Source organism: Oryzias latipes, chromosome 10 (assembly GCF_002234675.1).
Source record: "Oryzias latipes chromosome 10, ASM223467v1".
Lineage (NCBI taxonomy): Eukaryota > Metazoa > Chordata > Actinopteri > Beloniformes > Adrianichthyidae > Oryzias > Oryzias latipes.
The window spans coordinates 1,984,559-2,000,370 of NC_019868.2; the positions used below are offsets into that span (position 1 = coordinate 1,984,559).

Genomic DNA, 15,812 nt, shown 5'->3' on the forward strand with positions numbered 1-15,812 from the left:
GGCCCGGTCATTTAATGAGTCCATTCAAAACAAAGGCTCGTGTCCTTTCAGGAAGGTGTTCTTTGTAGTTTGTACACAGCAGATCTTGATCTGTGCATGCGTGCTTGAGAAAGCAAAGGTTAAAGCGTGCGCCGACCTGCGTGTGCGCGTTGTCTCTGCATGTAAAGGCCTTCAGGCTCTGCAGACAGTATGTCAACAGAAAAACAGCAGCAGCTCTGGCTCTCTCGGCGCTCTCCCAGCCTCTGCGAGGCAGGAAAGATGACGCCCATTTGGGGCTCATTGAAGCAAATCAGAATTGTCAGCACTGTGGATTTTTACCTTTTAAACAGGGAAGATGGATAGATAATCACCACATGCCATTCTGGGGGCCAATTACACAGCTTTGTGTGAAATTGGAAAAGCTGTTCTCTCAGAGCTCTAATGGATGTTCTGGTCATTAGTTATTTGAGAGTCTTCTCTGGCTGTAATCAAACGTGAAACATTGCGTTAAGCGCCCATAAAAGAACAGCTGCCTTTCTAAGTGACCTTCTGTTTAAGAGAACCAACTGTCAGCCATGTGGCGTTTTCTGACACTTTTTATGCGTCGCGCTGTAAAAGCAGTTCTGACTCCCGTTTTTGTGCTGCTTGCATCTCATTTTTATGTCTTGCTCCTGGTTGTGTTTACCTTGCAGGCTGCAAGTGCTGTCATCATCTGCACAGGAAGCAGCAGGAGCTCTTTTTTTATTAACCTTGGATTTGCTTTTTAATCTACAAGGCAAAGATCTTTGTCTCATGCCACAGCGCCGAGTCAAAACCATTAATCATGCTTAAACTAATATTCTGTTGTCTGTCTCACCCTGCGACTCCCCAGGTGACCATCTGTCGAGCCAACAGGCCCCGCCTCCTCTCCCACCAGCCCCGCCCCCGCACAAACAGCATCCATCCATCACGTCCCTAAGTCGCGGCTCGCTGGCCAATCAACGCAGCCCAAGTCCACCACCCACAGCCGGTCTGGCGGCTGACTTGCAAAGTACGGCGGAATGCGTCCAGCTGCAGGACAGCTGGGTCCTGGGCAGCAATGTGGCCCTGGAGAGCAGGTGAGTGACCCGCTGCAACTCCAACAGAACACAGGCCAGATGTCACTGACTCCCAGAGCAGTGAGTGTGTCTTATCTGGACGGTCTGTCCAGTCTGATGAACCTGCTGGGGACGGGCAGAGTCACACAGACCCATGTAGACACATGCAGATCCATTCAGACTCATAAATACCTATGCAGACCCATAAATATCCATTCAGACCCTTACAGATCAATGCAGATCCATTCAGACCCATACAGACCCATTCAGATCCATTCAGACCCATAAATACCCATTCAAATCCATAAATACCCACGCAGATCCATAAATACCCACGCAGATCCATTCAGACCCATACAGACCCATGCAGACCTATTCAGATCCATATATACCCACGCAGATCCATTCAGACCCATGCAGACACATGCAGATCCATTCAGACCCATAAATACCCATACAGACCCTTGCAGACCAATACAGACCCATGCAGAACAATGCAAACCCATGTAGACCCAGACCAATTCAGACTCATAAATACCTATGCAGACCCATAAATATCCATTCAGACAATTCCAGATCAATGCAGACCAATGCAGACCCATAAATACCCATACAGACCCATGCAGAGGATGCTAAGCAGCAGACGTCTCTGCTCACAGGCTGCCGCTCTACTCATCTTCATTTAACTTCCTGAATCTGAATGTTTTCAAACTACAGTTGGACGATACAGATGTCTGATAAAAGATATGAACAAGATAAATGATAAATCATGTAATAAAATGGTTACAGTATAACAGGGGTGGGATTATAGAAGTTTGCTTCCTTCCACTCCCCTTCAAGCAATAATTATTAATATGTCTAATTATCCTAAGTTTGATTCGTCATTGAATGAATGTATAACTGATGATTGTATAGTTTTTGTGCGTTATTCTTATTTAATTGCTTGAAATAAACCATTTTAAAACAAATCAAAATATAACCCAAATATTATTTCCCAACATTTGGGAAAAGTTTGGAAAACCACTATAAATAGAGATTTAAAGAAAATTGGCTTCATTGTTCTTTTTGTAATTAGATCTTCCTTTTCTCTCGTGCATTTTCTAACTTGCAAAAAATTTAAATAATTTTTAAAAGTCTGTTGCAATTTATTTTGAATTTTGACACAAAGCATCATAACAAATCAAAATGTAGTAGATTTTAAGTTGCTTTATAGGAAAGTTTAAACAGACAAAAAATTGTAATATCATTTTCTAAATTGAATGATCAAAATGGTAAACGGTGTATTCTTGTACCGCGCTTTTCTACCTTTCTCGAAGGCTCCAAGTGCTGTACAGTCACAGATCCATTCATTCACCCGCTCACACACCCATGGCGGTCCAGCTGCAGAACACTGGTGCAAACCTTCCACCAGGAAGAAAAGTGGGGTTCAGTGCCCTGACCAAGGACACTTATACATATGGGTGGGAACTGGGAACTTAATCGGTAAAGTTCCGAACGTCCTTCCGCTGCCCCACCAAACCATGTCTTTAAAATGCATGACTGTATATGTTGAACTGACAGTTGGAACCTAGATTTTCAGTTTAATTATAGTTCCAAAAAAACTACAGCATTTGAAATTGCAATTGATTTTATTTCAAACTTAAATGTAGAAATGGAGGACAAAATGTAAGTTTGTCATATTAAAGAGCCATTCTGATTATCTTTTAATCCAATCTTAATTGTCAAAATCATTCCCAGTGCTCTTTTATGATTATATAGTTTTCGGACAAAATCAAAAGAAATTCAACGTTGAGCTGTGGGCGGGACTATTGGCGTGGAGCAACCCCGCCCCCCTTCCCTTCCACATTCCTGAGAGAGCAGAGCTGAGAGCTTGGGACCCGTCCTGAGTATTTTCTATGTCAAAAATTAAGCCTCTTTTTCCATGTTTTTTCATCTACTCATGATTTATAGCGGTTTCCATAAAGAAGTAATCAGAAATACAATTTCAAACTAACATTTCCTAATAAATGTCCTCCATCATCAGAAAAATCCCACAAGAACTTGTTTTCATCAGAGTGGGTCTTTAAACAATTAACTGTAAATTGCATGATGAAATATTAACATTGAATTGTTAATTGAGAATCAAATCTCAGTTTGAATGAAGTTATTGAAATAAATGTCTTCTCTGTGTTGCCATCAGTCAGAGGAACAGGTGACCAACAGAGAACCTCGTGTTGTCCTGATTCTTCATGAAATTACGCGTCTGAAACAAACAACAGCTGCTTTAAAAAAACAAACCACTTTTAAAGTCTTCTCATCAAAATATGATTTCATGTGTGACCTGATTCGTGTGAAAATTGGCATGCATTTAGTGTCAAATTTAGTGTGTCTATGAATATTAGTGTTAGTGCTAGTTGATTTTTTAATAAAAGGATGAATTGGTTTCTTGTCCTCCTTAGAAAAGTTTATGAACTGGAAGCTGGACATGAGCTTTATTACTCTAGAACCTGATCAGTTTTTTTGAAATTGAGCCATATTTCCAAAATGTGAATCAGGCGATATTAGATGATCATTAAAATGTTGCACGTGTGGAATTTTGACTGCATCTGGCTAAAGGAAAAAAATCCCGACGGGTAAAGTACGCCTCTTCTTTTCCGTAATTATTTTTCTCATATTTGCTTTATCTGTCAGAGTCTGAAGGATGAGATGGCAAAAATCTCCTAATTCACTTGAGGTTTTAAATATTTAAGGAGGGCTTATTTTCAGGCCAGCTCTGACCTCTTTTCCCCCAGCGGGTCACCAGTGACCCATTTAACCTACTTAAGAGCAGCCACTCATCAAAACGTAAATAATTCAACCCAGGCGACACGGACGTGCTTCACATAAGTCAGACAGACTGGTCACAATCGAGCCGCCGCATGAAAACTCTGATCATCACAGCTTCATTCTGTCAGATGCAGCTTAAACAAGCCAAAAAAGACCCCCCCCCCCCCCCCCCCCCCCCGCCCCGAGTGTTCTGAAGGGGGGTATCTGTCTGTGCTTGTTGTGGGTTTTCGATGCATCATTTTTAATTTGAATATCAGTGCTGTCTGCTCACGCTGACTGCTTTTCTGCCGACCCCAAAAAGCTATTATTTGCTATCAATGAGTCGATCATTTTCCATTTCCAGTCGGTATGCTTGGGCGGACCCGTTGTATTTGAGCTATTCTACTCCAGCGCGCCGCAGCCGTCCAGGTGAAAGCAGACGCCTCAGTCAGCCGTGAGGGAATAACTCTGCAGGAGAGGAAGATGATCAGCCGGGATTTGAATGATAGGAAGAGCTTTCATGGACAATAACGTGCACCGTGTGCACATACTGATGTCAGAGTTTGGAGACGTCTGGATGAGTCACGTTAAGAGTCTCGTTTTGCTCAAATCCTGTTCAGCTCTGTTTCTGTTTCTGTTCTAAACATTTTTGATTTTCCGTCCAACAACTCTGGACAAAAATACACACATTCCCCAGGCTTTCAGCCAACAGGTCTGCCTTTACATTGAAGCAACATAAAGCCGTCGGGTTGTTTAATTAGATGTACAGACATACAGCTGAAGCAAACACGGTTTGGCCGCAGCTCCTGGGCGGAGTGGAAGAAAACACCAGCAGTTCTTTCAGTGTGTGGATTTGATTCATATTTCTGTGACACTTCTCCAAACAGGAGGGGGGCTGGCTAATTAAAGATGTAAAATATTTAAATATGGCTTATGTTTAAAGCCAATTTAATGGAGCAGCCCCTCTCAGGTTAAACCCTGGTGCCACAAATTGAGCCTGATCTAATGTGACTCCTGCTGCGTTTGATTAATGGTCATAGTGCGCCCTGATTTTCTTCTGTTTTGTAATTACCTGCGCTCACAGGCTGATTGCTGTGTCAAAGACAGAGGAGCTCATGTGTTCATTTCAGAGAGCGTCTCTGCTCTCGTCACAGAAGAAAAGACTTGGTAAGCGGGATTTGAATAGCCAAAAATTTGCTGTGCAAGAAGTGATTCAGTTCTGATCCTGCCAAGTTTTGCTTCTGAAACTTCAGCTCCATCTTCTTAAGCAGAGAGCCTGAAATATCTTGGCTGATAAAACGCGGCACGCTGCACTCTCACGCCAGAGGATGACTCCGTTTTAGCAGACTTTGGTGCAAACGGTCCTGGGGCTCTGCCTTCTGCCTCTGGTTCTGTGGAACCGGACCTTCCTCGGCGCTGAACCAAGAAGCCATAAAAAACAGAGACGGCTTCACTTTCCCATAAAAATCCATCACTTTATACAGACATGAAAAAACCTCTAGCCTTCTAAGCACACATCAACAGAACGATACGTTCACACCTACCATGGGACGAGGCATAAATCACTCTCACCACGGCCGGCTCCAAATCAAGTGCTTGTCAGTGGAAGGGAGAAGTGGACCGCTGTGAGCGCAGAGGCCAGAGGAACGACCCGGTTCAAATCCTAATTAGGGATGTCAAGAAAACCAGCGGCTTTGGAAATGTAAACAGAAGCCTGAGAATGTATTCATTAGGCTGCCCCGGGGGGTTGTGGGGCGGCACTGTCCAGGCGAAGCACGCGTGCTGGAGAGCGTCTCGGGTACCAGCGGGACGTGAATCTCATTTGAGTCCATAACAGGGAGACAGACTTCAGTCCATGTACTCGTCTGTGCCGGCTAAATGAATCTCTTCAAGGAGTTGGATTAAAGTGTCGGGCATATGTTGTGATCTTATTTAATCTGTTTCCTGTGATATGGAAACCTTGTGAAAATAAAACCCTCATTTGACAGCTTTAACCACTTTTGTAGCAATTAGCTGTAATTAAATATGTGGCCTCCCAAAGAAGAGCTTCCATCATGAGTCTGCTTTCAACCAGCAGGCTTTGCTTTCAACAAATCAAGTGCTTTCTGACCTTTGATCATTATGGTATGGCGATCAGATGAGGTCATCAATGACTGCCAGTGATGATGTTTCATATTCGTCCTATGAAACCAGGTTTTGGAGTAAAACCGACAAATCCTAAGTTTATACTCCCTTCTGTGTGTGTAAGTGGGTGTGTGTGTGGGGGGGGGGGAGGGGGCGGGGGTATCACAATTTTTTCCATGTTTTTCTCCATGTTGCTCCAGTTCTTTAAATTTTAATGACCAGCTTTAGGTTAGACGGGCTCTTTCTTAGTGCTTACCTTGCCAAGAAGACTGAAAAATCCAAGAGTGGACTTTAAATTGCTCACAGTGTAGCACATTGAACAGCACGGGACATCAAAAAGTTAAAGCTCAATATTCTGTGTGGAATAGAAGGTCATGTTCAGATTTGAGTGAATTTTGTCTAAAGATTACAGAAAAGACGGACTTTAGCTTCAATCTTGTCAAAGAATTGCTCAATGATCAAGTTCACAGCCTTTTCCAAGTTTTACTTCCTACAGATGGAAGGCAAAATCTAAATGACCTAACAGACAACACTTCACTGAGGTAAAATGGCTTGATTTTAGACAATCATAACAATCTGCCTATTCAACAAAAGGTTTCTTCTATGTAAGATGTTTTACAAGTTTAGTGAGGTCTTTTCAATTTATATTTCTTAAAACACATCAAAATAACCAAGTGTAGGGAAATCACTAAATATGAGAATTTTTGGTAAAACTGATCGTTTTTGTCAGTCATTCCAGCATTATGTGTAGAATCATTACACAAAGTGTTCCGGTCCTCTGGTTCTCTCCTCTTTTGATTCCACTGGAATTTCGTTAATCGTGTAAAGAACTAAAGAGCATCTGTTGTTGAAAGAATGTCAAGCGAATGTTTAGGGTTAGATGTAGAGATAATGATGAGCAAAGTGACAGCTCGACAGGATCCACAGGTGAATGGGCGGAGTCAAATCCAGCCTACACAGAAAGTCAAGTAAAGCACTAAACCAGTAAACCCTAACACATGGCCTAACATATTTCAAGCTTCTATTTCTATTTATTTTTGATCGTTGTGGCTTAAAACTCAAATGTTATGATCTCAGAAAAGTAAAATATTTTGAAAAACATTGTATTACACCCAACCAGCTAATACTTCAAAACACCTGTAACCCTTGTGCTATCCTAGGCACTTTGACATTGGGAGTGGGGTCATCTAGACCCCATAAGACAGTGCGCTGAACCTTTTTTCTTCAAGGGTTTGTGATCTTCACTGGTATCCACCTTTGTCATGGTAGGGAGAACACATCAATGTAAGGATCGGGTCATCTGGACCCCATAGGATAGCACAAGGGTTAAAGGGGTTCCTGAGCTGTTCTGTGGTCTCTCAGTCTGGGTCAATAGGCGACACAGTCACAGGTGATGACTACTGACTTGACCTGAATCTTATTTTTGTAATCTGTAGATCTATGCGCAGGAACTTCAGCTGGACAAATGTGGAGTGCTTACTCCAGGTTAGAATGATCCCTTTTGTAGGTGGAGAAGAATTCAGGGATTCTGCTCCAAACAAGGAAAGGAGGCTGACACTCTGTAAGAGAGGAGATGGCTCGTTGCGGTGAAACACCAGTGAATTTCATCTTTTTTTTTCTCACAGCCCAAATATTTAGTTCTTACAACTTGTATTATGATACATCTCGAAGAACTCTTTGACCATTAGAAAGCTGTTGTGTCTATATTGTAAAGGAGGCATTGAATGTGCAAAACACCAACACCCAAAGAATGGCTTTGTTTGACAGGTAGTGGAGCAGGAGAACTTCAAAAGACCAGAGAGGCATTTAAATGTTCAGCAATTTGTGGAGAAAAATCCCTCATATTTAATAAGAAAAACAACATTCTTGTATTTTGTCCCTGTTGACGATGCTTAGAGCACATATTGATGCGGCAACAGGATGATCTAAATCAAAGATGAGTAGGAAAACCTGCTTCTGCTAATGTATGTCTGCTAAACATCTTGATTTAAGGGACGGCCTGTCTTGTTGTGATGCTGTCTTGAACCAGGTTGAATGTAGACCTTCCGGAGAGCACAGAGTCACCGTTTTTGTTCCTGCCCTTATCTTTGACCGTGAGTTGTGAATTAACTGTTGAGATGCAGTAGATACCATCCTTCAGGAACGAGCTCTGAGTTTAGAGCTCAGCTATCTAGGAGGAACTTGGAGTAGAGCTGTTACTTCTCCACACGAAGAGAAGCAGTAGATCCATGGCACATTGGAAAGATTATATCCCCTCAGCTGGCCTGGAAATGCCTCTGTATCCTCACAGGAGAGCTGTGAGACAGGCTCAATTCACCTTGGCTGAAACTGTAAATCCTTGATTCAAGGCAGATAAGTGGAAGATGATGGATGGATAGATGAAAAAAACATAAATAATAAGATAACGTTTGCCCTCACAGAGAGCACAGAATACCTAGAATCTCTGCTTAGCGGCTCCTGTGTTGGAGAGAAGACTTCTACTTTTTGTGGAAAAGAAAAATCAAAAAAAGAACACTTCGGAGAAAGTTTGTGAGAATATTCTGCAGGAGCTTTGCTCTTCCTTTGTGGTAAGAATACTCCTTCTAAGGGACTCATTTAGCTGGCAGTGGATCCCTGTATCTTCCTGCCAACCGTTGCTGTTTTCAAGCTTTGAAGAGACTTTCAAATCAGAAGAGTGTGGAGAGCTTTTATTAAACCCTGCAGGTTTCTCTAACTCGCCACTTGGCTTCACTGGACCATTTTTTCTGATATTTTCAATTAGAAATATTCCATTGAACTTCATTGTATAATGAAGATATCTGTCTCTCGCCCCTTCTCAAGAGACCATTACTCATATGGGGTAATTATTCTTGAGCTGCACTTAATCCTTTGTTTAAAACAGGCTGAAGCAGTGAAAGTGCAAGCCTTAGGGTTCCTAGTTTGTGCTGCAGTGGCTGAAGGAAGGTGTCCGTCTTTGATAGCTTATCTGAATGTCCTTTAGAATCCGCTGCAGCATTTCCTGCTCTTAAATTCAATGAGATTCAAATGCAGTCGCTGTGTTATTCAATCTTTTGAGGCCGCTCCTAGCTGCATGTTGCCTTTACAAATGTTCTCTCATTCCCATTGGATCCATGTGCGGACGGATATCCTTTGGTGAAATGAAATGATGTGGAAGGTCTGTTCTTGAGGGTGAGGAAGAAAGCTTGTGAAATTCAGGAAGGGTCTGTCTATGTCTGTGTGTGTGTGTGTGTGTGGGTGTGTGTGTGTGGGTGTGTGTGTGTGTGTGTTCTTACCAGCCAGTGTGCCACGATTTCACCAGGACTGATTAGTCATGTGTGAGACAGCAGCCAGCCGGCCCTGTGGAACAGCTCGCAGTGACTGCTGGTTACCTGCCAAAGTGAATGCTGGTGTGGAAAAATTGGTAATCCTCAAGATGTTTTGCTTTTGTTTTCTTTTTAGCTTTTTTTTCTTTCCATTTTCAGTTATTTTGCCAGCATCTTTGGTGCCAAGAACACATTTCTGTGATGACTGCAGAGGTCCATATTTTTCTTTTTACTGTAAAAGCTGTTATTTTTTCTGCCAGTGAGGCTTTTCCTGTGTGTATGTGTGTTTGTTTAAATAGTTAAACCATTGCTAACTGTGTTTTTAATCACGCCTTTTATGAAGACCCTGAAGGGGCTAAAATAATTGCTATGCCCAATACTTTTATTTTGGTATTGGTGGTATTCGTGAGGTGTGGGTTAAAGGAAGGACATCTTTAGGTTCAGTGGAATTTTTTTAGCTGAGTTGCTTTGTGTTAATGGATGTCTTAGCTGGTGAGCTAAATATACCTTTTACCTTTTCTCTGTTCTCTTTCTTTATTTCTTTTTGCTTTCTTCTTCATCTCTTTGACTTTCATTCTCTATCTCTCATTCTTTTTTCTCTCATCTCTCTTGGAGACTGGCATTTATCAGGATAAGGAATGGGATTAACCAGTTATTAGAATTGCTATGACTTGCTACTGGCTGATAAGCAACTTGTGTTTATAGAGTTAGGGGGTATGGGTGCAGGCAAATTGGGGGGTGGGGATGGAAGCTGGAACACCATGTTGATGCTTCTGAAATGTTATAGGCTGAACTCAGAGAAGTGTAGATGGTTGAGACGGTGCCATTCTAAGGACGTGACCTGCCCTCATCCTCATACCGACAACAGATGTAAAATATTTTAGAGTCCCAGGTGTTTCTCCAGCTTCTCATGTTCCTTCTTCCTGAGTCTTGTCTGGTGTGGTAGATCTGAGCCTCTATGGCTCTGGTGCTCAGGGCTTGTTCCTGAGCTGCCTGGATGAGTGCTTCAGTGCTGTCCTGTAGGCCAGCCATTTCTAGCCATTGGTAGGACTTCTTGATATCAGCCACTTCAGTTATGGTCCGGTGGTATATCCCATGCAGGGGTTTGTCCTCCCATGAGCATCTGTCCTCCAGCACTGTATCCTCTGCTCTCCATTGCCTGAGACATTCACTGAGCACACTGTCAGTTGGGGCCTTGAGCTTGATGTATTCATGCATCTTGGATGTTTCATCCTGGATAGTGGCTTCTACGCTCACTAGTCCTCGGCCTCCTTCTTTGCGGCTAGCATACAGTCTCAGGGCGCTGGATTTGGGATGGAACCCACCATGCATGGTGAGGAGCTTTCGTGTTTTAACATCCATGGTCTGTATCTCTTCCTTTGGCCATCTTATTATCTTATCTTATTCTATACTCATTGGAGGTATTTAGCTGTTGCAGCTTTCCTTGTTGCCTGCTCCAGGTTGCCATTTGCCTGTGGAACTCCAAGGTACTTGTAACTGTCATCCATGTCTGCTATTGTTCCTTCTGGGAGTGGACTACCTCCTGTGTGGACTACCTTGCCTCTCTTTGCCACCATCCGAGCCCAGATGACATCCGAAACCTATGCAGACTTAAGTTAACATAAGTGAAGTTATATAGTGTGACCTATAAATTATGTATTTTAAGTTTTATTTCTTAACTTTGTGTTACTTTGTGCAAATCCCTTGTGTGTGGGATCTTGTCAAGGCAGGACCAGAATGGCATGCAGGTCATGGCAAAAATTCATTATTTAAAGCATATTAGTGCAGTGACATGCTGCACATTTACACTCCATGTAGTTCTTCTGCATGAGGTGAGAAAGAGCTGTAGCATCTCTGAGTGTGAGGAAGATAAACGAAAAAAATCTGACTTTCTTGTGATGAATATTACAAAGATGGCATTCCAAGTCGCACTCCCATCCTTTCATGTTTTGTCTCAGCAATGCACAGATAATGGAACCAAACCGCAGAACCTCATACAAAATGAAACTGATAAGTCTGAGACACAATTCTTCTGTGTCTCAGGCCAAACAGGTTAAATTATAGCATGTACTTTAATGGACTGTTTTATTCATGCAGGAGCTCAGAAGGTGTGTGACCCCCACCTCCCACTCTACCCACTGTAAATGGAAACAGACACGGCTAATTAAATAATAAATATATCATATCATTAACTTTTATAGAGGAACAGCTGTGATTTTATTTCGAAAATCAAGTTAGAACAACTATAAAGTATATGCCATTTACCATAAAAAGCAATAAAAAATGATTGATCAATTTCTCTTTTAGAAAACATGCACTTGTTAAAAAGAAAACAAAATCTTTACAGTTGCCTGTAAATTTTCATTAAGAATGGGTAATAGTAAAAATATCGGAAAGCCATGGCAACGTGAAATGTTCCAGCGTCTGTTTTATGATATTAACCAAGCTGAGCTCACAGGAACTGTACAGCCAAGTTCTCAGATGGTCCTGCACATTCAGGAGAGATCAGTTCAAAGTTGAGTCATGCATGCGTGAAATCAAACACTCATCACCACCTCCCTGTTCCTGCATGACTGTGTCATCAGGTGGGACTCTGAGAACTAAACCACTGTGGCCTAAGACGTTTATTCTAATGCAGTGATTCATAGTCCTTTAGGAGGGATGTGTGTGTGTGTGCGTGAGTGTGTGTGTGTGTGTGTGTGTGTGTGGGTGTGTGTGTGTGTGTGTGTGTGTGAGTGTGTGTGTGTGTGTGTGTGTGTGTGAGTGTGTGTAAGCAGTGCATAGGGGCACGGCTGTGGAGTCCTGTTTGCTCCCAAACACTGCTCCTGGTGTTAGACTGGGGTCAGTCCCTGGGGGCCAACATCCCACTCCAGGCAAGCCGCCTTTGTTTGTCTTTTCATCCTTGAAACAATCCTTTCCCCTCTGTAAATTTAATTAACGGCTTTGTCAGGAAAGTGGCAGGTTTTCTCTAGTTTCTGCTTTAAATGATTGTTGAGATACGTGCCAGTCTGCTGTCAGAGAAACCCAAAGACAGCTCTCATTGAAGCTTTAAGCTGCATTTGTTTCAGTTTGGTCCACTTGTGAGGGTTGTGACCTTTTGTTTGCTCTGTTTGATTTCAGTTCTGTTTTCTTGGTTCTTGTCATGTTCTGTTTCCAGGTTTTCCATTGTCAGTCACACCAGGTTCAGGTTGTCAATTATCTGCAGCTGTCTTGATTGTTATCGAACTCGATGTGTTTAAGTGTCTGGTTTTCAGTTCATATTTGACGGTTCATCTTCATTGCACCATTATGGTTCTCTGGTGTTTAAGGCTTTTTTGATGCTTTGAGTGTTGTTATTGCAGCTTAACATTCCTGCCACAAAGGCTGATCTCCCATTTAGGGTCATTCACCCCCAGTTTCTGACACCACTGGAACACCTCAATTTTGGTGCTTTAGATTTGACGTCAGCATTGTACCCCATGGTACCCTTTCACATGGACCAAGGCAGTAGGTGGGTTTTTCATTGCACTGATTTAAAGGGGTTTTAAGCATATTTTGGGAGCAGAATCCTAAATTCTCAGCAGTGGGACAAGAAAATCAGCTCAGTTCCCCTTAGATGCAGCATTCAACCCTTTGGACGTGTTCCTGTTGGAGGATTTGAAACCACATATCCTTCTAGAGTAGGATGTGTTTTTAAGTATCAGTTGGGAAAAAAAGACAAGAATTTTCGTAAGGTTTTTTTCTTAACTTTATTGAATATAAACACATTTACAGAATGTTGAAAGTCATTGAACATGATGAACCTTAAATGGAAACCTTTGCTGCCCCATTGTGACAGCCTCTCTGTTCATCCTGTTGCTCCATTCGGTCTAAAATTATATTCTGCACAGCCTGAAGAGGTGTTAGTATTATTTAAAGAGACAATAATGGGTGCACTGACATTAAACATGTGACTGATATGGTTGAGCTTTGTGCTGAGCTTCTCTGCCTTAGGGCTGCCACCTTTAGAGGATGCAGCAGATCCTCTGCTTCCATCTAACCTACATTCTGTTTGTGTTCTTATGACTTATTTAGCGTTTGGTTTAAAGTCGGATGCCCTTCCTGACACAATCCTTTCCTTGTGACCAGACTTTAGACTGTCACTCAAAGCACATTGGGAGTTGGGTCATCTAGACCCACTAGACAGTGCACTGAACCTTTTTTCTTTAATGATTTGTGATCTTCACTGGTGTCCATGGATTACATGAAATCTTTCCACCTTTATCCACCTTTGTCATGGTAGGGAGAACACATTAATGTAAGGGTGGGGTCATTTTGACCCCACAAGATAGCACAAGGGGTTAACTTCTGGTCAGAGACATCTGTGAACAGTCTCTGAGACAAACACATTTCTGATGATGGGGATTCCTTCTGCATGTAATGTGCAGCTAGGAAGAACACTCCAGTCACTTCTTTTTTCTTTGTGATCACATTTATGCCAATCATCCACATTCATGATGTTGATGACTCAAGGAGACTTAAGTCATGCCTGTTTGATAATGCAGGGAACAAGCATTAAAAAAACGATTCCCAGGGAAATGCAATACTATCTGTGTTGACAGGCAAACGAAAAAGGTAAAACGAGGTTCATCCAGAGCATCTCTTTTTACTGTGACCAGCACTGGAAGTGTCTTTAGTCTGTGCTGGAACAACACCATTGATTTCTTAAGCACTTTGAATGAAATCCATGTGTGTGCTGCAGCAGAGTGCCTGCAGGGTGCCCCCTGCTGGTGCTACTCTGCAGTGTTGCAGCTCATCTGTGTGTTGTTGTTTTTTTGTGTCATATGTAAAGCAGTCTGAATTTTCCAGCTCTCACCTTGAAATGCTAAAGCTAACCCAGGATGGCGACTAACAGGCAGATTACATATTCTGCAGCTCTGCAGGCTCTTTGTTTCCTGTGTTCTCTCTCTGCCGGGCAGCTGGAAGCTTAGCAGTGGACACATCCACCCACTCAGTGTTTGGTCTGTTCGTCCTCTGTGAGCACGTTTTCAAATGTCATCATGATGATAAGCCATGTTGAGGGGGCAAGGAAGACTGGGAAGGCTGCGGCTTTGTGTTACAGCCCCTTCAATGGGACAGACAAGCACCAACATTGAAACTGCCATTTCACCGACAGCCATTCATTTGTTCTCAACCACAACCCCCTGCCAGTCTCACCCTCCCGAGATCGTCTCATCTCCCTCCTTCACCGTTCACCCCAGCTGGATTAGCATAGTAATGTGTCTTGTTGCATCACACTGGCTATAATCAATTATTGGCGGTCAGTGCGTTTCCGTGGCAGCATACGTTTGGACTGGTGGTTGAAGAGTCCAACACTTTCCTCTCAAGAGGTCTGTTTTGTGGTGCAGCAGAGAAGCCACTAACATGTAGAACTGGAGCAACTCTAAATTTAAAGTGTAAAAAACGTTTAAGTGACACAAAAGAAAACCTACGACTGAAGTGCTGAGAGGAAAAAAAGGTTACCTGTGTTTGGGATTTTTACAGGAACCACACTGATTATTCTGGTTTAGCTTTAATTACATTAATGCTAATGATGACAGACACAGGCAGATAGATCACCAAATGTAATTCATCTCACAAATAAACAAAGTAAACAAATAAAAGAAATAAAACCATATTTAAATAACCTAAACCGTATAAGCAACCCGTCAAACGGTTCAGGGCAGCAAGCTGGATTACATGCTGACAAAAATGAGTGGATTCATCAGAAATCTGAAAATTGACTGCGAAAATGAGATCTTGGTCCATGTTTCAGTCGACTTTGTGATCTATTTCGTAGAACAGACAGAGTCACGTCGGTTTCAGCTTCTTTTGGTCGTGATGTAATGAAGCGTTTGGATCGTGGTGATCCACGGCCTGGTGGCGTGTTCTGTCTGCTCCAGTGTTTTCCACAGCAGGAATCGAACCCTGGAGTGGGTCAAACAGACCAGCATGAAAGCCCTCAGGGGTTTTTTAGACAGAGGAGGTTTTTTCCTGTAAGCTCTTTCCAACAAGCACACTTGACTTCTTCCAATGCTTGTCATTGTCACTAACATCCAGCAAAGCTGTTGGTGGAGTGTTTGTGGGAAGCTGTCTGTGTTTTTTCAAACAGGAAGTAGTGCAGCATCGGTTACCAAGCGTGTCTGTTTGTTAAACTGAAGTCCAGGAGAACAGATAGAACCTCTGGGCTCCTTAAATCTGGATTTGTTTAGATGCAACAACATCCAGAGAACTTCCTCTTCCTCACACTCCATAACTTTCCCAGCGCACACAGACATGTTCCCACATCCTCCTTCCATCTTATCAGACTTCATTTGCTAACACCTCACTCCCCAGACAACCGTGTATTTGTTTGTGCGCCGCCTCTGACGCTGTTCGAGTTCTGACCTCAATTCGTACCCAGACTCACATTCCTGGCTGTGCTGCCGCCGCCGCAGCACCACAGATTGTTTCAGACTGGGCTGAATTGTCATTCCGGCAGTGAAGCGTAATAACCTTTAAATGGAATCCCAGCCCGATCATGCCGGCACGTGTCAGTCCAGGAGCCAGA

At 42.7% G+C, this 15,812-nt stretch overlaps 1 protein-coding gene across 6 annotated transcripts in view; it reads left to right on the forward strand.

Moving 5' to 3' along the window:
* Positions 1 to 15,812, forward strand: part of LOC101160146 (teneurin-3) — a 175,029-nt gene that overhangs the window by 69,396 nt on the left and 89,821 nt on the right. For all 6 annotated transcript variants that reach the window (XM_023959511.1, XM_023959512.1, XM_023959510.1 and 3 more), the window contains exon 4: positions 851 to 1,076. In XM_023959511.1, the coding sequence (XP_023815279.1) occupies positions 851 to 1,076 (226 nt within the window). The remainder of the gene's footprint in view (positions 1 to 850; positions 1,077 to 15,812) is intronic.